Source organism: Galeopterus variegatus, unplaced genomic scaffold (genome assembly GCF_000696425.1).
Source record: "Galeopterus variegatus unplaced genomic scaffold, G_variegatus-3.0.2 Scaffold3555, whole genome shotgun sequence".
Taxonomy (NCBI): domain Eukaryota; kingdom Metazoa; phylum Chordata; class Mammalia; order Dermoptera; family Cynocephalidae; genus Galeopterus; species Galeopterus variegatus.
In genome coordinates, this window is record NW_007729666.1 from 160,965 (window position 1) to 182,255 (window position 21,291).

At 38.6% G+C, this 21,291-nt stretch overlaps 1 protein-coding gene across 1 annotated transcript; it reads left to right on the plus strand.

Annotated features, from left to right (window-relative positions):
* The first annotated feature begins 2,433 nt into the window (after positions 1 to 2,433).
* On the plus strand, positions 2,434 to 4,953 carry LOC103601026 (T-cell surface glycoprotein CD1a-like). Its single transcript, XM_008585405.1, has 5 exons — positions 2,434 to 2,494; positions 2,823 to 3,089; positions 3,801 to 4,079; positions 4,229 to 4,507; positions 4,859 to 4,953. The coding sequence occupies exons 1-5, from the start codon at positions 2,434 to 2,436 to the stop codon at positions 4,951 to 4,953; spliced, it is 981 nt and encodes a 326-aa protein (XP_008583627.1).
* The last annotated feature ends 16,338 nt before the right edge of the window (positions 4,954 to 21,291 follow it).

A 21,291-nucleotide genomic window follows, 5' to 3' on the forward strand; every position in this document is an offset into this window, starting at 1 on the left:
TTAAAAATTTTTAAGTATGCATTGTTTTTTTCCCCTGAATATTTTCAGTCCACGGTAGGTTTCATCTGTGGCTGCGGAACCAGTTGCTATGGAGGGCACTGTGCTTTTGTTGACACTAGTTTGCCAGGAGGTTTTTTTAATGCCTGCTCCACTCTCAAGTTTATTTCCTTTGCATTTTGCCTCAGGAGGATCTATCTCCATACTCTTTTGCCTCATCCAGAAGTAGACTGCTCCTGCTTGTTAATGTTTGCTCTTCTGCTTGGGAGAGGGACTGGGGGATTTAGGTTTTGTTCTGGTTCAGACTCATACTTAGGCAGATGACTTGTTTTGAGTTTTTTTGAGTTGGGCCATCTAACTGTTCTGCCTTTCTCCTAGCAGTTTGGGACATCTAATAGTCTAGGACCAGGATATTTTCTTGTCCCTTCCCATTATTTTTCTTTCTCTCAGCTGCAGTTTTCTCCTGTGCTCCAAGGGCAGCAGGGCTTTTGACCCCTCCTTCATCAGGTTAAGCCTTTTTTTCTGTGTGGAAATAGGGGAGAAAGATCTTGTTAAAATTTCTTACTTTTCCCGTGTACTAGGTACTGTCATGCCTCAGGCCAGCGCCATGAGAGAGATCTGGTCTATATTGGTGACCCTAGCTTTTCAGGAGCCCCTGGTGAGTCTATGCAAATGAGCTAAGAAATTGATGTGAATTCCCCCTGTGTTTGTGACTCTCAGGACTTTTATATACTCATGCTAGCCTTGAGTAATTTTTTGACTGTTTTAACTGAATGCTTCTTACTGGCTTGTATAATCTGACATCCGTCCCAAATAAGCAAGGATTTGCATCCCCTCTCTTCATGGAGGAGTCTGTTTTTCCTTAGATTTGGTGTTAATTAGTTGCCCTGGTATTCATTTCTCTGATAAATTTAGGACAACTTGTGATTTTGAATATCCAGCTTTTAAAAATTGTGAGTATGGAAGTGAAGTTTCTTCCAGCTTGCTGAGTTCTTATCTTCACTTTTCAAAAATTACTTTCTTTCATAAATTAGCTTGAGATAATTTGTTTTCTTGTAAAGCAAGTAAAACCAAAATATATAACCCAAACACATTTATACAGATGATGCTTACAGAATACAAACAAATATTTGAGAGCATTTAAACAGTTATAAACACCACAAAGAGGATGGTAAGCCTGTTTAGGAGAGACTAACTTATGACAAGACAACCATGGAACAGCCAAGTAGAAACAAAAGAGAATTCTGCATGAATGACTTTAGAATACTCTATTAACTTCACTTCCCACAAGATTTGACTATTATAAGTTTCTTATTATGAGTTACAGGAAATTTACAGCAGGACCCTATATGTAACCTTCAAAATGACAAGAAATAATTGGATGCATGGGCAGAATTTATTCATTCATTTAATAAATATTCACTAAGCAAACATCCCTTGCCAGGCACTCTGTTAGATGTGGTATACAGTACTGCAATAGTATCGAACCAATACTCCACAGCAAGTACTGAAGTCAAGATCATGAGTGGGCAAACATCAGCTGAGGGTTGCCACTTTAGAAAACACTTCAACCAGGCTTGTCTTTTATCTAGAGAGTTGACATGTTATAATAAAATGCAGCACAATATGATTTATTGGTTGTTGGTGTGTGTGTTTTTATCCCTAACTGGACTAAAAGCTCCTTGAATAAAGTGACTGCATTGTTAACCATGGTATGTTCATAAGCACGGCAAGACGCTCGGTTCCAGGCAGGTGCTAAATGACTGTGTGGTGAGTGAATATATATCCATGAAAGTCAAACAGAGGAAGTTTTTTCTTATATGTTTCAATGTCCCTGTGGTTTATTTGATGGCTACTGGCTCTTCTCTAAGGATAATGGTGAACTGGTGGTTGTTTATAGTGTTACTCAGGGAAATCATAAGGGATTCTGAAAAAGCACATTAAAAAAAACACTGTTAAGTCAGAGATGTGAATGTGCTGGGTATGAGAAAGAAGAGACTACATGAGGGAATTTAAAAGGACAAGAGAAAAACAGAGTGACCAAAAGAGCAGAAACAGGAGAACATTAGGTAGCACACTGGGAGCCAATAAATTTCAGGCTTTTATTGTATAAATGTGAAAAAGCAAATGTCTCTAGTGGAAAAGTGACTTCTCAATGCCACAGAAGAATTGTTCCATAACAGTTGAGTTAGGGGAAAGTGAACAGATGAATGTTGGTGAAAAAGAGAAGCTGCAAGCCAGAGAGGAAATGAGAAACTGAGCAGGACCAGGATTGTGGGAAGGAGCAGATTTTTTGTTCTTGTTGTTGCAGACAGAGGAGTTTTGTCTGTTGATTGGAGAAGGAAGTCAGAACAGAGATAGTATGGGAAAGGTTTGTTTAGAACAGAAATCAAAGACCAACTTTTCTGAGAGAAGCAAACAACGTCTGCAAATAAAATGCTGTTTCTGCTGCTCCCATTGCTGGCCGTTCTTCTCCCAGGTGGTGACAATGAGAATGGTAAGGACTTTGGAACCTGCCCAGTTGTGCACAAGAGGGTGTGTGTGTGTGAGAGTGTGTATTTCTGTGGGTGGTTTCCAAACATACGGCTGAACAGTAGGAGTTCCAGGCTGATTCCATTCTGAGTGTCTTTGACTCTAGGTGCCTGGGCTCTTTTGAGGGTGTTGATAAGGTGTGGAAGCCTGCAGCAGGCGAATGTTTGCTAGGATAACTGTGGCTGTCTTTCTCTCCACATTCTGAATTCCCCCACTCTGGCACATGTACTTCTGCATTTTCTCTCTTTCTCAGTGCATTTTTGCTCCCCATCTTATCTGTTCTTTTGCCACAGGGTTTGAAGAGCCTGTCTCCTTCCATGTCATCCATATCTCATCCTTTCACAACCATTCCTGGACACAGACTCTTCTCTCAGGATGGCTGGGCGAGTTGCAGACTCACAGGTGGGACAGCGGATCTGACACCGTCATTTTTCTGCAGCCCTGGGCCAGGGGCAAGTTCAGCAACAAGAAGTTGATAACACTGAAAAAGTTTTTCCATGCGCACATTGTTAGATTTGTTCAGGGATTTCACTACTACGCCCGTCAGTTACAATTTGAATGTGAGTTCAGTTCCCTCAATGGGGTATGTGGAGGTTGGTATGTGGAGGTATCTCAATGAGTTTCTTATTTCTCTTGGAAACAGCTTCCATCCTTTTCTGATTCCCATTCCACTTTCTCCATCATTAAAATGCAGTCCCACTCTTTTGGACAGGGGCTATAAGCCAGACCCTGATTCTTCAAACATTTCAAATCTGCCTTGTATAAACTCCTGTCTCATTGATTGTTGGGTGGAGGCTTATTATCCTCTCTTCGAGGTATCCTGTGGCCACCCTTTTCTCTGGCCTCCAACCAAGTACCCTCAGCTTCCTCACTCTTTGACTGACTCTCTACAGTGTGATTTTCTTCTGCATTCAGTCTCTCCACAGTCTCTGTCCACACATTCATTGCAACCCATGCATTCCACTCACCCTAGGTTGTTCTCATTCCCACACTCTCACAAGAAGGCCTTCCTTGCCAACACCATTTACACACCTTCTTTGAAAAATTTCTCCTCCTTCTTATGTTATTCATCTTTTCCTTCAACTTCAATCCCACCAATTCCTCTTTCTCTGAAATTTTGATCAAACCAAACTTTTTTCCATTCCCTCAAATCCCCTAAACTTCTCACTTCTGCTTCTATCCACTTCTGCTTCTATCCTCTTCTGCTTCCACTCATTTTGTTTTATCATTTTATTCCCTCTTCCCTCTAACTCATAACCTTTCTTCCCCAGATCCTTTTGAGACACAGATGACAGCAGGCTGTGAGCTGCACCCAGGGGGGGTCTCAGTAGGCTTCCTGTGGATAGCTTATCAAGGATCTGATTTCATAAGCTTCCAGAACAATTCATGGCTGCCATCCCCAAAGGGTGGAAGAAGTGCCCAATTTGTCTGCAGAGTACTAAATCAGGAAGAACATGAGAAGGAAATGGTCCAGAAGCTCCTCAGTGACAACTGCCCAAATTTCATCCTGGATATTCTTGATGCAGGAAAGGCAGATCTCCAGCGACAAGGTCAGTTCTGTATCCTCCCTCTTCGTATTTTCTATTCTAAAATTTTACCTTCTTATTATCCTCTTCAAAACTTCTAAACTGATGAGGAAATTTGGAACTCTAAGTCCATTATAGGATTCTTATGTGAATGTCTTTCCTGTTCTTTACAGTGAAGCCAGAGGTGTGGCTGACCAGTGGCCCCACTCCTGGGCCTGGCCGTCTGCTGCTGGTGTGCCATGTTTCTGGATTCTACCCGAAACATGTGTGGGTAATGTGGATGCGGGGTGATCAGGAGCAGCTGGATACTCAGCGAGGTGATGTCCTGCCCAATGCTGATGGAACGTGGTATCTCAAAGTAACCCTGGATGTGGATACTGGGGAGGCAGCTGGCCTGTCATGCCGGGTGAAGCACAGCAGTCTAGGAGGCCAGGACATCGTCCTCTACTGGGGTGAGAAGGAACTGGGGCCCAGGCTACAAATGGGAGCAGGAAGTTCTCAGTCACAGCTAAAAAATATGGGATTTTAAGGTGTCTAGAGCCAAAAGGAAAAAAAAATAGGTAGCCAAAAAAGTAGAAATGTGGATAATGAGGTACCTGTAGAGGCAGGTAGATGTTGAGGGTTAGATGAAGGATTCATATCTGAAGAAGGATGAGAGAAGAAATAGAAAGGAAAGAAATTGGGGAGTTAAACACTCAAATAAGCATTAGCATCCCAGGGAAATGCAGTAAAACAGGGAGTGAATGGGGTAAAACAGTGAGTGAATTTGAAATAATATCCTTGGTGTCCACCCAAATCCACAGATCATCACATCTCCACGGGCTTGATCTTCTTGGCAGTGATACTGCTTCTGGCTCTTCTGATAGGTCTTGCATTTTGGTTTTGGAAGTTCCGGTGAGTTCTTTGTGTCCATGTTTCCTGCTCTTCCCTCCTCCACTTGTCTTTCTGATATTTTTTATTTCTCTCTGCTCAGTTCCCCTCTCTGTCACTCCTCAGATCTCATCTCCACTTTATGCAAAGTGACTCCATCTCTGTTTTCCTGCACTTCATATAGGACACGCTGTGAATTTCTGCTCCATCATTCTCCCTTTGGAATGAGGACCCAGCATCCCAAGGGCTCGAGATATACCTGAACACAACATGGTGATGACATCCTTTCAATTATCCTTGTAAAACTTTTGTTGTTATTTATTTCTGCTTAATGATCAGTTTTTAACATAAGCTAAATTTAGTTTTGCAGGGTTTGTTGTTCACACATGGTTCTGGAACTTTAACATTAAAATTTTGACTTTGAATGGAATGGGGTCCTAGCAACCTCCACATTTTCAAATATTAATGGATCATCGGGCCTATTTCAGATGTCACTTCCTCCAGAGGGCCTTCCCCTAGTTAGCAAGTAGAAAGTAGTTTCTCCCTTGTCTGAAGTTGCACCACATTTCAGCTGTACTGTGTTAACTGTACGCCTCAGTCCCTATCCTTCACTGCAGTTAGTTAGGTCCCTTTCCCCTTCTAATTTTTCACCTCTTTGAGAACAGAGTATGTTTCTTCTCAATATACATATCCCTGTGAAATGTCTCGCCTGCATATTACATGTTCTCAATAAAAATCTGTGTTGAATTTATGTTGGATTTGTAGACTTTTCTTCTTCTCTTCCTTCCTGACAATTTTGTAGTAGTTGAGACTTTTCATGCTCTTCTTGTTAAAAGGCTTGTCATTTTGCCAAGACTTCCCACTTTCCTAATTCTGTAGTTTCCTCTCTGAGCCCCTGAGGAAAAACACAATTTCACCTTTTACTGCTCTTATCATTCAACTATAAAGATCTATTAGAGTGAAAGTAATGTTGTGAGTATTCTAAATGAAAAGCAAAGCAGGATGTAGGCCCTTGCTATTTATTGTGGTTTAGGGACAAGCAGCAGAATGATCACAGTGCAGTGTGTTAGAAGCACAGAATCTGGGGCTTCCCCTCAGACTTACTGAATTATGATTTGCATTTGAGAAGATCAGCAAGAGATTTTGAGGTGCATTAAACTTTGAGAGTCACTGATTTAGGATATGACTGAGTTATAGTAAAGTGTGTCACTGAAGAGAAAATGGTCAAGTAAAGGGAGCGGGAGTGTTTCTCCTCAGGGTTGAAGTAGGACCAAGGCAGGTAATGTACAGATGTCCATTTTCATCCTTCAAGGCAGTTATGTTCTATAAAGTTGCTGCAAACTCTGAATTAGTGACTACTGAGCCATTGCTCTTAGGGCAATAGGGCTATGTTCTTGTGGGATTCTGTCACAGCATTTTTGTAAACCTATGAATATATAAATCAAGGCAGTTATGTTCTATAAAGTTGCTGCAAACTCTGAATTAGTGACTACTGAGCCATTGTTCTTAGGGCAATAGGGCTATGTTCTTGTGGGATTCTGTCACAGCATTTTTGTAAACCTATGAATATATAACCTTGTTTTATGCAGGTTTTGCCTCAAAATATCTTATCTAATATGTATATATATTAACAAAACATTCATTTTATGTAGTATTTCTTTATAATAAAACACAATCTGAGAAGTATTTAATGTTTTCCTGACTGGTTCACATGATCATATATTTCTTTCACTTTCAGCCTCACAACAATGCTGTCCACTATACTTAAAAAAATCTGTTGTTATCTCTTGAATCCACAAATTTAGCTGCTGTTCCATAGCTTTATCATAGTGTTATAAATATTACTTTCCAAAGCAGCCTCACCTACAATTAGGGGAATTTCCTTTTTTCTGGGTGTGGTATTGTTGATTCACTGACATTCAACTCACAGCCAGCAGCACTATAACAACAAGAAAGCTCTTCTAACTCATGTTTTCTCTGTAAGGCACACCATAGACTTCCTGTGTTTCGGAACATTGGACAGCTCTTCTGCAATATGTTTTGAGGCCATTTTAAAAAACAAAATCTCTAACAAAGAGCACAAAAATGTGAAAAATGTGGCACTAAATAAACCACATAAAGGATGCCTGTTTAAGGTATGAGAACTGAAATATCTTCTTGACTTTAGTTGGGAATGTGTCCTTTCAGTAATTCAAATTTTGCACCTCTCTGTGCATATCCACAAATGGCTGTTTGAAAGTTCAATGAGTATTGACTGGGGGATTAAAAATAAATTTTATCAAGTAGATGAATTAGAATATATGGAATTTGTGAATATTGATGGTCTACTAATGACCCTAAATGGCAGTGTTAGTCCCATTATCAATTGCTAAACTTCAACTACTTAAGATTCATATATTCAACAAATATTTCTTAAGCACTTACTGTGCAGCAGGAACATATTGCATACAAAGAGGCTGAGGAAAAAAGAAAGATCGTCACTGTGCTCTGTGATTGAAAATTTTGCCTTTGATACTACAGATTACTGTTTTCATTTTTTTTTTTTTTTTAGTTTCCTATTACACTAACTTATTTGAGTTGAACTTGGGGCAAGAGACTTATCTCTAATTTGTTCAGAAAGCTAAGAAGAGGAGCACAGGATGTAAGGAACGTGCAGAGGGACCAGGTACAGGTGGCAGCAGCTGAACATATAAACAATTTTTAGAAAACAAAGTTGTGAAGGGGGAAGGGAAAAGTGTGAAAAATATGAGATGAGGGAGAGCGAAGATCAGGACTGCTGCTGTCTTTCTGCCTGCACTATACATGATTGGGTACAATCCATCTAGGTTCCAATGTACCTCACCATGTTTGCATGGCAACTCTGATTTTTGGCTGGTTGACTCCACCCCCAGCTGTGTTAATCACTCTAATGCAATCCTGAAGACTTATCCTTGACAATGTGATAGATTAAAGAATGGACATGTGACCGACAAGTTAAGCTAATCATCATACAGATCCCATTTACCCTTGTCAAAATCATGGATCAGGCTATGCACCATTCCTAAACTGGCTCAGTTTATATGAAGCCTGATTCCTGTGTTTGGAGTTAGGGGAAAGAGATGCTCTTTCTTTTCCTGGATGTTATGGTGTGGAGTATAAAACTTGAAACAGGTCAAGTCATTTTTTTTTTCAGCACTGGAGAAGCAAGCCTGTGGATGAAATTATGCAGGCAAGAAGACTAAGACAACAGATCCACAGAAGAGTCTAGATTAATCTCTACCCAAAACCTGAGTGACCCATGGGCTTCTCAGTTATGTCAGCCAATACATTTCTTCTACTATTTCATCCCATCAAGTTGGGTTTTCTCTTGATAGTGCTGAAAGCATGCTACCTGTTGAACATAGACCCCGGGGGACCCTTGGCTGATTTTTGCTCTTGGTTGCAGCATTCATCTTTACTTCCCTCTTCCTTCTCTCTTCCTGAGATTAGCTATTCCTTAAAATTGATTTCCTTTCTTTTCCTTTTTTCTTTTATGTGTCCTTATTTTGTTAAACACTTGTACTGTCTTGCTTTTAACTATGAGATCTGGGTATATTCTCTCCTAGAGTCTTTACATTTTTCTAACAAAGCAGAAACTCACCAGGAGTCAAAGGGCTGGTTTTGCTGTTTGGTGTGTGAGAGATTTTGGAAAGTCTCTTGATCTTCATTCTTTTCTTTAGTCAAGTTGAGGCAAAAATATATACTCTCAGGTTATTGATAGGAATGAAAACATAATCTAGAACCAGCATTTATTACTTAAAAAAGTCGTTTTCGGGCCGGCCCGGTGGCGCACTGCTACAGTGCGCCGCTTGGGAGCGTGGCGGCGCTCCCACCGAGGGTTCGGATCCCACATGCAGACCGGTTCCCGCTCACTGGCTGAGCAAGGTGCGGGCGCAGCACCGAGGGTTGCGATCCCGTTGCCGGTCCCGGTCTGGTACGGGCGCGACACTGAGGGTTGCGATCCGTTGCCGGACACGAAAAAAGACAAAAAAAGGAAAAAAAAAAAGTCGTTTTCATTGTACATGTTTATGGGGTACAGTTTGTTGTTTTTATACATTCATATATTGTATAATGATCCAACAGAATAGTTAGCATATCTATCACCTAAATATTTATCATTTCTTTGTGATTATAGCATTGAAGATGCTTTCTTCTGGCTCTCTTGAATTATACAGTACAATATCATTAGCTCTTGTCACCCCAGGTCACCAGAACTTCATCATTCTATCCAATTCTAACTTTGTAACATTGTACCAGTTTACCAACCTTTACTGGTCCCTCTGTCCTCACTCCCTTTCCCTACCTCTGGTTACCAGTATTAATTTTCTATTTCAGTCTCTCTCTCTTTTTAGTTTATTTTTCTTAATTGACTCATAATCATTGTCTATATTTATGAAGTACAATATATAACAATCTGGCACATTCACAGTGTGTTAAGTGGTCAGAGCAGGGTGCCTGTCATATCAAACATTTGTCACCTCTTTGTTTTGGGAAGATTCAACATCATCTCAACTAGCTATTCAAAGATACACAGTACTTTGTTGTTGACTGTGGTCTCCCTATATTTCTTTATCTTTTAATTATTTGGTTATTATTTTGTTATTTATTTTTTTGAAGTTTCTTATTTACCTTTTATTAACTGAGAAATTAAAATGTGGGAATAGTTGATAAGAATGAATTAAGTAGAAATTTGAGTGACATCATTTTTAATATAATTTTCATTATATAGGACAATTATAATTCTCTTGCCCATTTCTCAGTTATCTTATTTTAAAATTTTATTTAAAAATATTATTTTTATTTAATACATATTAATGGGGTACAGAGTTGACTAGTGTTTGTGTACAGTATGTGATGATCAAATCAATATTATTAGCATGTTTATCATTACAAATCATGATTACTTTTTGTGTCCCTTACCCAGTTACTCCCTAACCTCCCTCTCCTTTCCCATTTCCCACCTTTAGTAACTATAGGTCTGTTCTCTCCTCTTGAAAGTTCAACATTTTATTTTGGCCTGACTTCCTGCCTTCCTTCCTTGCCACACTCTAATTGACTGAGCTAACCCACCAGCACCATGCTGTTTTTGAACTATAGCTTTGTAGTATATTTTGAATTCAGGGAGTATGATACTCCCCACATTATTCTTTTTGCTTGGGATTGCTTTGGCTATTCAGCATCTATGGTGTTCCATTTAAATTTTTGAATTGTTTTCTTTCTGTTTCTGTGAAGTATGTCATTGGTAGTTTCATGGGGATTGCATTGAATTTTTAGCTGCCTTGAGTAGTGGGCTTATTTTGACAATATTGATTCTTCCAATCCATGAACATGGAATGTCTTTCTGTTGTTTTGTATCTTCTTTAATTTCTTTAATTAGTATTTCATAGTTTTCATTATAGAGATCTTTCTCTTCCTTGGTTAAATTTATTCCTAGGTATTCTTTTTTTGGTTACTAATGTAAATGGGATAACTTTCTTGATTTCTTTTTCTGCAAGTTCATTGTTGATCTATAAAAATGCTACTTATTTTTGTATGTTAATTTTGCATTATACAACCTTACTGAATATGTCTATCAAGTCAAGGAGATTTTTGGTGGAGTTTTTAGATTTCTTTCTATGTCATCTATGTCATCTGTGAGCAGGGACAACTTGACTTACTCCTTTACAGTTTGGATGCTCTTTATTTATTTTTCCTGCTTAATTGCTCTGGCTATGACTTGCATTTGTATGCTGAATAGAAGTGGTGAATGTGGGCCTCCTTCTCTTTTTCCAGTTCATGGTGGGAAGGCTTTCAGCTTTTCTCCATTTAGTATGATGTCAGTTGTGGGTTTCATATATAGTCTTTATTGTATTAAGATACTTTTATTCTATGCCTAATTTGTTAAGAGTTTTTGTTATGAAGGGATGTTGAGTTTTATCAAATGCTTTTCCTGTGCCTATTGAGGTAATCATATGGTTTTTCTGTGTCATTCTCTTCTTTGTTGGAAAACTTTTTATTACCGATTCAATCTCATTACTTTTTATTGACCTATTTAGGCTTTCTATTTTTTCTTGGTTCAGTATTACCAGGTCATGTGTATCAGGTAATTTTTTATTTCCTCTAAGCTTTCAAATTTATTGGCCTATAGTTGCTCATAGCAGTCTATGATTATCTTTTGTATTTTGTTGTTAGCTGTTGTAATGTCTCCATTTGCATGTCTGATTTTACTTATTTGGATCTTTTCTCTTTTTTCATATTTAGTCTGGCTAATGATTTCTTGATTTTGTTTACAGTTTCAAAGAACAAACTTTTCATTTGATTGATTTTTTGTATTGTATTTTTAGTCTCAGTTTCATTAATTTTTGCTTTGATTTTTATTATTTCTTTTTATCTACGTATTTGGGGTTCACTTTGTTTTTGCTTTTCTAGTTCCATGAGGTGCATTTTTAGTATGTTTATTTAAAATCTTTATATATTTTTTTGAAGCAGACCATTATTGCTATAACTTTTCTTCTTAATACTGCCTTGCCTATGTTCCATAGATTTAGGCATATTGTGTTTTTGTCTTCATTAATTTCAACAAATGTTTTGATTTCCTTCTTTTTTTAATTTTTATTTTATTGGTTACTAATATTCACAAGATACAAAGCTGATTTTCCCCATCGCGCCCTAGATGTGAAGGCTAGATCCATACCAGCTTCATGCCCATTACCACAAATTGCAATTGTACCCTGTGTCCACCACCCAATTATCCCCAACCTCCCTCCCCCTCATCCCATTCCCCCACTCCACTTTGTATCCCTAGGTATGTTCTCTCCCTCTGCAAGTCCAACACACCACTGTGGTCTCTCTTTCCTTCCTTCTTTCTCTCTTAGCTCCCATTTGTGAGTGAGTACATGTCATTTTTATCCCTCTGTGCTTTGCTTATTTCACTCAACATAAGTTTCTCCAAGCTCATCCATGATGTTGCAAATGGGAGAATTTGATTCTCTTTTATGGCAGAGTAGTAGTCCATGGTGTATATATACTACATTTTCCTTACCCAATCATCCATTGATGGACATTTAAGTTGATTTCATATTTTGGCTATTGTAAACAGTGCTGTGATGAACATGGGAGTGCAGGTATCCCTTTGACATGATGATTTCCATTCCTCTGGGTATATACTCAGAAGTGGGATTGCTGGATTGTATGGAAGATCTATCTGTAGTTCTTTGAGAAACTACCATACTGTTTTCCATAGTGGTTGTATTAATTTACAGTCCCACCAATGGTGTAGAAACATTCCCCTCTCTCCAACCCCTCACCAGCATTTGTTATTCTTTGTCATTTTAATTATAGCCAGTCTAAGTGTGGTGAGGTGATATCTCAAAGTGGTTTTAATTTGCATTTCCCTGATGACTAGTGATGTTGAGCATTGTTTTGTATACCTGTTGGCCATTTGTATGTCTTCCTTTGAAAAATGTCTATTCAGCTCCTTTGTCCATTTTTTTAATTGGGTTATTTGTTCTTTTAGTGTATAATTGCTTGAGTTCCTTGTATATTACAGATGTTAATCCCTTGTCAGATGCATAGTTAGCAAAAATGTTTTCCCACTCTGTAGGTTGTCTTTTCACTCTGTTGATTGTTTCCTTTGCTGTGTAGAAGCTTTTTAGTTTGACATAGTATCGTTTATTTATTTTTTCTTTATTTCCCTGTGCTTTCAGGCTCATGTTCATAAAGTCTGTGCTTAGACCTAGTTTCTGAAGTTTTTCACCTATATTTTCCTTTAGCAATTTTACAGTTTCAGGTCTTATACTTAAATCTTAGGAACAAGACAAGGATGCTCACTCTCACCACTTCTATTTAACTTAGTACTGGAGGTACTAGCCAGAGCAACCAGGCAAGAGAAAGAAATAAAGGGCATCCAGAATGGAAAAGATAAAGTCAAACTGTTCCTATTTTCAGATGACTATATATATAAAAACCTATGTATAGATACTAGATATAGAAAAAACAAAATTCTCAATCAAAAGACTCCTAGAGCTGGTTAATAATTTCAGTAACGTTGCAGGATACAAAATAAATGCCCCCAAATCAGTTGTATTTATATTCTCCAACAGTGAACTAACAGAAAGAGAAATTGAGAAAGTAAGCCCATTTAAAACAGTCATGAAAAAAATAAAATACCTAGGAATTGATTAACCAAGGATGTGAAAGATCTCTACAATGAGAACTGCAAAACACTGCTGAAAGAAATTGAAGAAGACACAAAAAGATGGAAACACAGTCCATTCTCTTGTATTGGAAGAATTAACATTGTGAAAATGTCTATACTACCCAAAGCAATCTACAGATTCAATTTGATCCCCGTCCAAATACCAAAGACATTCTTCACAGACATCTATAACTCTGAATTTCTTTATTCACTATGAAAAATAAAGATTGTTTTTCAAAGTGATTAATGTTGCTTTGTAGATTTTGTCTTTCCTGAATCTAGAGATTCATGTCATTCATTAGTTAGAAAAAAAAATTTCACCATGGTTTCTTTAAGTATTTCCTCTTCCCATTACGTGTTTGGTTTCCTTTTGAAATTTCCATTGGACTTATGTAAGGTTTTACACTAATGTTACAGGCAGTCAGACTCAGCTTACCCTCTCACATTAAACAAATGTTTTGAAAACACAAAAGTTGGTGCAAGGATTGGAAAGTTTATTCAGATAACTAGCATCTGGGGGATGACCAGAATAAAATTATTCCCCCTTCTGATGCTTGTTCTGGAGTTCATAAAGGGGAAGAGGCTGGAAAGTGAGGTAAGGTTTTTTTTTTTTTCCTGCAGGAAAAAGACATGCTGGTCATAGGGTCAGTAGAGGGTCTGAGTCAGATGTCAGGGTTCCATGATGGACTGGTTTCTCTGGCATCATGGAGTTTGTGACTTGTGGACTGGTCAGCTTTAAGCCTTTGATGTTATTTTGGGGATGGAGTCCTTATCTCCTAGGGAGAACTCAAAGACAATAGCCTCAGTTAAACATCACTGGAACATAAAAATACCTGACTAGGGCCTCTAACTAATGTGGATGCAATTTTTCTTTAAGCAAGAATGTGAATTAATAATCAGCTAGGGTGCTTTGCCTCTCTATTGTATTTCCTCTGTTTGCAATTGATTTAAGGAGGTAAGAAAAACAAGAAAACTTAGTTTCAGTACTTCAATGTAGGTGGACGACATCTAAAGTAAGTTATCATAAGAGGGTGGAAGAAAACAGAAATAAACCTTTGGAAGGATCCTTTTGGAGCATGATTTCATCTCTGGGCAGTTTTAGCCATATGGTCAGTTTCTTATTTCCTCTACTACCATCACAGATTGATGATCATCAGTTCCCAAGTTAATGGCTAACTGAAATTTTCTACTTGGTCTTAGTTACCCCAACGATGGTCATTCTCTAGCTAAGATCCCTTTCACTAACCTTAATTATCTCTACTTTTTTTTATGTTCAACAGCTCTTTATCTCTGTATTACATGAGAGGAAATTCTTTAGATCTCCCAATTTGGAATATTTTTAAATTGCCTTCCCTATATGTTGTTTAACCCACCATTGAGTTTTAAATTATAGTGCTTGGAGTTTATATTTTAAGAGTTTTTTTTTTTTTTTTCTACTGAATCATAATTGATTAAACATATTTTGGGGATTCAATATTGACATATGTTGATCAAATCAATATTATTAGTATATATATTGTTACAAATTGTACTTATTCTTTATGCTGCTTGTCTAATCTCTCCCTATTCCCCTCTCACTCCCACCTCCCACCACTGATAACCCTAAATTTCTTCTCTCCCTCCGAAAGATCAATGATTACTCTGTTGATTTGTTGCCTAGATGATCTGTCCAATGCTGAGAGGTGTGTTCAGGTCCCCCAATGAAGGAAATGGTTAATGGACTTCTGTGGACAGCACCCAAGGACGTGTTCACTTGGTGAACTCGCAAACGAGTTAGCCAAGAAATGTCAAGGATTGCAAACAATCCTTGGCAACGCTTAAAGTTGTGAGAACACTTTCTTGGGATGTCCCCAGAAGACACAATATAGATAACCAAGTGCTTCAGAAGGGAGGTAGCGGCCTTCTGCTCTTGAAAATAGTATAGCAGAATTTATACATTAATGCTTATCTTGCATGCACTAGCTTGCTAAATGTAATAAAAGCTGTAACAGTGGCTGGGTCGGTGCTATTTGCCTGAGAGAGCAGCAGCCCCCCACTCTTCACCTGCATCTCGTCTGCTGCGTCTTCCTTCGCGTCTCCGATCATTTTAATCAACACCCCAATATTATCACAGAGCAGATGCTTCTTCTGTCACTTTGGAATGGGCTTTGTGGAGAGAAACATCCTCTTCCTTTCTTTGGTCTTTGCTGGTGACTCTCCTTGTGTTCATGCACTCCAGTGGCTGGCAGACCATCAGCATGGTGGTTGTGGCAGCTGTGGTTACTGTGGTGGCTGTGGTGGGCCACCCACATGGAGATGATGTATTTGGCATGCTCCTCGGTGCTGGCAGTGTGCCTGTTTGTGTGTGTGGGGGGTCCAGTCCCTGGCTTGATGCCTTAGGTCCCTGGTCAGGCCCTGAGGCGCTGGCAGTGTACCTGGGCTAAACCTAATTTTCTGTTGTTTGCTTACTTCTAAAATGAGGGAACTTTCTGTGGGGACCAGTACTTGAGCTCTGTGGTTGAGTTAAATTGCTGCCTTGCTGCTGTTTCCATAGGGAAAGCTTTTTGTACAGCTCAGGGTTTAATGGTTGACCTTATAGGTACTTCTGGCTCTCCAGAGACCTGGTGCACCTGGGTTGTGTAGAAATTCTGATCTGGTCCTGAGTCCTTTCATCAAACTGCACCCCATGCAATTCTGCATTCCCAACCAGTCTCTTCTGAGTGGTCCTGTGCTGATTGCGGGGCAGATTGGCTGTCCTTGTTGTGTTCCAATGTTCTCCCAGTGGGCCCATCTCCCCCAGCACCTGTGCTTCAAACACTTCCCATGGGATGGGCAGTGTGCCAGTCCCTTGCGATGACTTACCAGCCTCTGAATGGCTCCTTTTTTTTCAGTTGTTGTGGCTCCTCCTGTGTGGGTCCCTGGGAACCCTATTAGTGGTCTTGCTGTCCTGGAGCCACCAAGGCACTCTTCTCCCCTGCTGCCTCCAAGTAACTCCACCCGAAGGGTACAGCTGTGGCTTCTGCTGCCTCCTGCCCCATGTGCTCAGCAGCTCCAATCTTAAAGTGGCCATGGCCTGAAATGCTCTGAGCAGTTTTTTCTTTCATCATGGCTCCTCCTACTTTCATGAACTCTGTAGATCTCTCCTACTCTTTCCCTGAACTCTAGCGGCCCCAGCTTGGCTGTTGTTGCTTTTTTATAGTTGTAAATTGATTGACTTTTGGGAGAGAGTGATGCTGAGGACCATCTATTCCACCATCTTTACCAGAAGCCATATATTTTAAGAGGTTTAATTTGCTTTTAAAAATGCCTGATATTATTTGATAATGTGCCTTTATTTTCTGGTATTATTTCTTTTAGATCTTTAAGCTTTCTAAATATAATTTCCTTTGTGTATAATTTCTCAGGCAAGTTAACTAGATGAATTATTTCTCTCTGGGTTATTTAATTTGGGAGAATTTCTGTATTCTCAAAATTTAAGCTTGTAGTGTGGTGGTTTGAGTCAACCTAGTCAGGAGTTAACTGGGTTTGTGTTTCACTGCTGTTTCAATAATCCTCAAATTCCTCTAGCATTCTAATTGTCCCTCAGTATCCATGGGGATTTCTTCCAGGACCACTCAGATAACAAAATCCACTAATGTTCAAGTCCTTGATACAAAATGGCATAATATTTACATATAACCTATGCACATCTTCCCATATACTTCAAATCACCTCACGACTACTTATAATACTAATTCAATGTAAATGCTATGTGAATAGTTGTCATACTTTATTATTTTAAGAATTTGCATTATTTTTATTATTATACTGTTATTTTTCCCTTATTATTTTCAATCTATCATTGGTTGCATCTACATATGTGGAAACCAGAGATATGGAGGGTCAACTATTCTTCCTATAGTGGCTCTGGTTTGCTTGGAGGTTTTCTTAACGTCTGCCCCAGTCTCAGGTTTGGTATTTCCTTTGTGATGTGCCCCAGAAGGACATATCTCCATGTTCTTTCCCCTCTTCCAGCAGTAGTCTGCTCTTGCTACTTGATGTTTGCTCTCCTGCTTGCGAGATGGAGTAGAGGCTTTATATTTTGTTCTGGTTTAGTCTCACGCTTAGACAGATTTGTTGTTTTTGAGTTTTTGGGGGTTGGGCCATGTAAATGTTCTGCCTTTCTCCCAGCAGTTTGGGACCTCTAATAGTCTAGAACAGGATATTTTCTTGTCCTTTCCCATTGTTTTTCTTTCCCTCACCTGCTGTTTTTGCCTGTGTGAGTTGAGGGCAGCAGGACTTTCTGCACTTCCCCCTTCAGGTTGAGTTGTTGTTGTTGGTGTGTGTGGAAAATAAGGGAGAAAGTTCTTTTTGAAACTTCCTGTCTTTCCCATGCAGTAGCTGCTTTCATACCTTAGTCCTGCACCATGAGAGAGGGATTATCTGGTCTACATCGCTGACCCCAAATTTTCAGGAGCCTCTGGTTAGTTCTATGCAGAAGAGCTTAAAGATGGATGTGAATTGTTTTTGTGCATGTCCCTCCCAGGGCATGAATACAGTTATGCTAGCTTGTAATCATTTGTTGACAGTTTTACTTGAGTGCTTCTTACTGGCTTATATAGCATCTGACATTTGTCACAAGTAAGCAAGGGTTTGCATCCCATCTCTTCATGAAGGAGTTTGTCTTTCCTTAGATTTTGTGTTAATTAGTTGCCCTGATATTTAAGGTCTCTGACAGCCTCAAGACAAGTTGTGATTTTGATTATACACCTTTTTAAAATTGTATATATGAAAGTGAAGTTGTTTTCAGCTTTCTGAAATCTAATCTTTTCAAAAATTATTTTATTTCCTAACTTAGCTTGACATAACTTGTTTTCTTGTAAATCAATAAAAAAATATCAAAATATATAGCCCAAATGCATTCATGCAGATGGTACTTACAAAGTACAAACAAATATTTGAACTTTTTTAAGCTTGACATAACTTGTTTTCTTGTAAATCAATAAAAAAATATCAAAATATATAGCCCAAATACATTCATGCAGATGGTACTTACAAAGTACAAACAAATATTTGAACTTTTTTAAAAAAAAATCAATTTTATTTATATTTATTTTTGTGGAGTACAGTGTGTTGTTTCAATACATGCATATACTGCACAATTATTCACTTAGGGTAGATAGCATTGTTTCATCCCCATTAGTTCACTCTTAATCTTCCTCTCTGCCCCACCCTTTCCAGCCTCTCATAAGTGTTATTCTACTCTCTACATTTTTTTTGAACACACAAAGATTAACATCCTTATTGCAAAAAGACCCTTAAAAATGAATTAGAAAAACTCTAAGCAGAAATTTGGTGAAGGACATGAGCAGATAAGTCACACACCCCAAAGAAACACACTTGGTTAATAAGTACATTCCACGATTTGGTTGCTGGCAGTAGCAAGGCTAGCCCAGCCCCTTTCTCAGGATCCCAGGCATTGACTTATTCTGTTGCTGGCTTGGATGTGTGGAGGTGAAGGTAGGCAAAGGCCCATGACTCCAATCTCTCATAACTCCCCTCCTGGGCATTGGGCTGGCTCCATCACTGGACTGGATGTTCTTTAAGAGCCCTTAAACAGTTATAAACACCATGAATGAGGAAGGTAAGCCTGTTCAGGAGAGACTAACTTATGACAAGATGACTGTAGAACATCCATATGGAAATGGTTAGGAGAGAATTCTGCATTAATGAATTTAGAGTATTCTATTAACTTTACTTCTCACAAGTTTAGACTAGTTTTTAATTATAAGTTGTAAGACACTTACAGCAGGACCCTCTATGTAAGTGTTATGATTAGTAACATATGTATAAAATTCTCATTTCACTATGTAGGCTTACAAGTAAACTTTATGAGGTCTTAAAAATGTTTAATTGTTGAATATATCCTTCAAAATAAAAAAGTAATTTGATGCATGGGCCAAATTTATTCATTCATTTAACAAATATTCACTGAGTACCTGTCCCTTGCCAGGCACTCTATTATGTGGGTATACAGTACAATGACAGTATAGAATCAAAACCTCATTGCAACCATTGAATTCAAGATCATGAGTGGGCAAACATCAGTTAAGAGTTGCCACTTTAGAACATATTGTTGTAACCAAGCTTGTTTTTTATGCAGGAAGTCCATATGTTTAGTGAAACTCAGCACATCAAGATTTATAGTTGTTTTACACCTCTTGCTGTGTAACAGAGATGAAAAATGATTACTCAAAGCAACATGAATGCAATGAGAGCCTGAAGGGACTGAACCTCAGCAACTCTTCTGTTAGTAGGAGAAACTGGGTAGTGGCCCCGAGTTGGTTTTTGCTTCAGTTTTTATTAAAAAGACAGGAAATTACAGGAAAAGAACAGATGATTAATCAATAGTAGTAAGAACATACAGAAATTGGCTATGTAACAATCTCCATCAAAGTATGCATGGTTCAAAATTGTTTAAACAATATACCATCAAAAGAGTCATAAATTTAAGCTAGGCGACATGCATAAGACACAATAAAACAAACATGAAAGTGCCTGACTTCTTGAAAAACTCACAGAAACAGCTTAAAGCAAAATGTGGAAAAAATCCCGTGTACTAACTAATCTAGCAAAATGTCCTTGGAAATCTTAACTCACAAGTTTTCCCATCATTTAAGCTTTGTTGTATTAAAGGTTATTGCCCTCAGAACAATCCTTGTTCTGTTTCAGTTCTCCTGTTCACATAAAAGGCTTTAAACCTGTGTGAGTTTCCTTTTCACAAAATCTTCCAATGAACCCATTATACTAACAATCAGTGTGTATAATCCCTTACCTAAGCAGTGATTAGAATTGATTCAGTGGGCTCTTGCCCCCATAGCTGTAGGCTCTTGCCTCCTATCCGAAGACTTTTGTCCCATGCATGCATTACCTAAAAACCCTATTTAATAATCAAATAGGAATCAAGGTTTCTAACCATCTACATAGTTGTTGGTGTGTGTGTTTTTCTCCCTAAGTGGACTAAAAGTTTTTTGAATAAAGTGACTTCATTGTCAATCACTGTATATTCATAATCAGAGCAAGATGTTTGGTTCCAGGTAGGTGCTAAGTTATTGGGCAGTGAGTGAATTATATTCATGAAAGTCAAATAGATGAAAGTTTTCTTTAGTTTTTCAATGTCCCTGTGGTTTCTGTGATGGCTTCTGACTTTTCTCTAATGATAATGGTGTATTGGTGATAGTTTATAATGTTTCATGAAGCAATCATAGGGGACTCTGAAAAAGCAAATTTTTAAAAAAAGCAGTGATAAGTCAGAGATGCAAATGTGCTGGGGTAGGGATGACACAGAAGACCACATGAGTGTCAAGTAGGAATCTCAGATCCTTCTGCCCCTTCCTGTGCAGGTTGTGAGTCAGGTAATCGAATGAAGATATTGGCAGCTTTATGCAAGTTAGACATCCTTTATTCTTCAGATATGAGCTTCACAGACATGCTTTATTTTCACACACAAGCTCAGGTTGTACTCCACTGACCCTCCATGCTCTGCTGACCTTCCATGCTCTGCCAACCAGCCATTCAGAGAAGTTACCCTTTTACTGCCAGTGCACAATAGTGGCCACAAGCCAAGAATTACAAGATTGCAACAATCATGCTGAATCAGTAAATGGACACGCATGTGCAGTTACACTACTTTTAAAACTTGTTTCTAATAAATGTGCTGAATCTTGCCCATTTGTAGCAGATGTGAAGAGAGTGAGCCTGACTAAACTTTTTCTACTTTCCTTACAATGAGGAATACCAAAAGGGCAAGAGAAGGACAGAGTGACTGAAAAGAGCAGAGACAGGAGAACATTAAGTAGGAACAAGTAAGTTTCATGCTTTTATTGTATGAATGAGAAAAAGTCATGTCCCTTCTGGTAAAGTGATTTTTCAGTGTCAAAGAAGACTTGGTCCATAGCAGTTGTAATAGAGGAAGGTGAACAGATGGAAGTTTGTGAAAAGGAGAAAAGCTGTAAGCCAGAGAGGAAATGAGAAACTCAGGAGGAGGCACAGGGTTATGGGATGAAGAAGATTTTTTTGTTCTTGTTGCAGACATGGGAGATTTGTCTCCCATGGAGAAAGCATGTACTAATCCATGAGGCTGAGTAGTATTCTGTTATGTATATACATTACATTTTCTTTTTTTATGTATTGAAACATAATTGATTGTACATA

What these genes read in the sequence shown, in the direction of transcription:
- LOC103601026 (XM_008585405.1), top strand. Translation starts at nt 2,434, where the DNA reads ATGCTGTTTCTGCTGCTCCCATTGCTGGCCGTTCTTCTCCCAGGTGGT. An exon ending in GGCAGATCTCCAGCGACAAG is followed by an intron (nt 4,080 to 4,228) that starts GTCAGTTCTGTA and finishes TGTTCTTTACAG; the next exon opens with TGAAGCCAGAGGTGTGGCTG. An exon ending in GGACATCGTCCTCTACTGGG is followed by an intron (nt 4,508 to 4,858) that starts GTGAGAAGGAAC and finishes CCAAATCCACAG; the next exon opens with ATCATCACATCTCCACGGGC.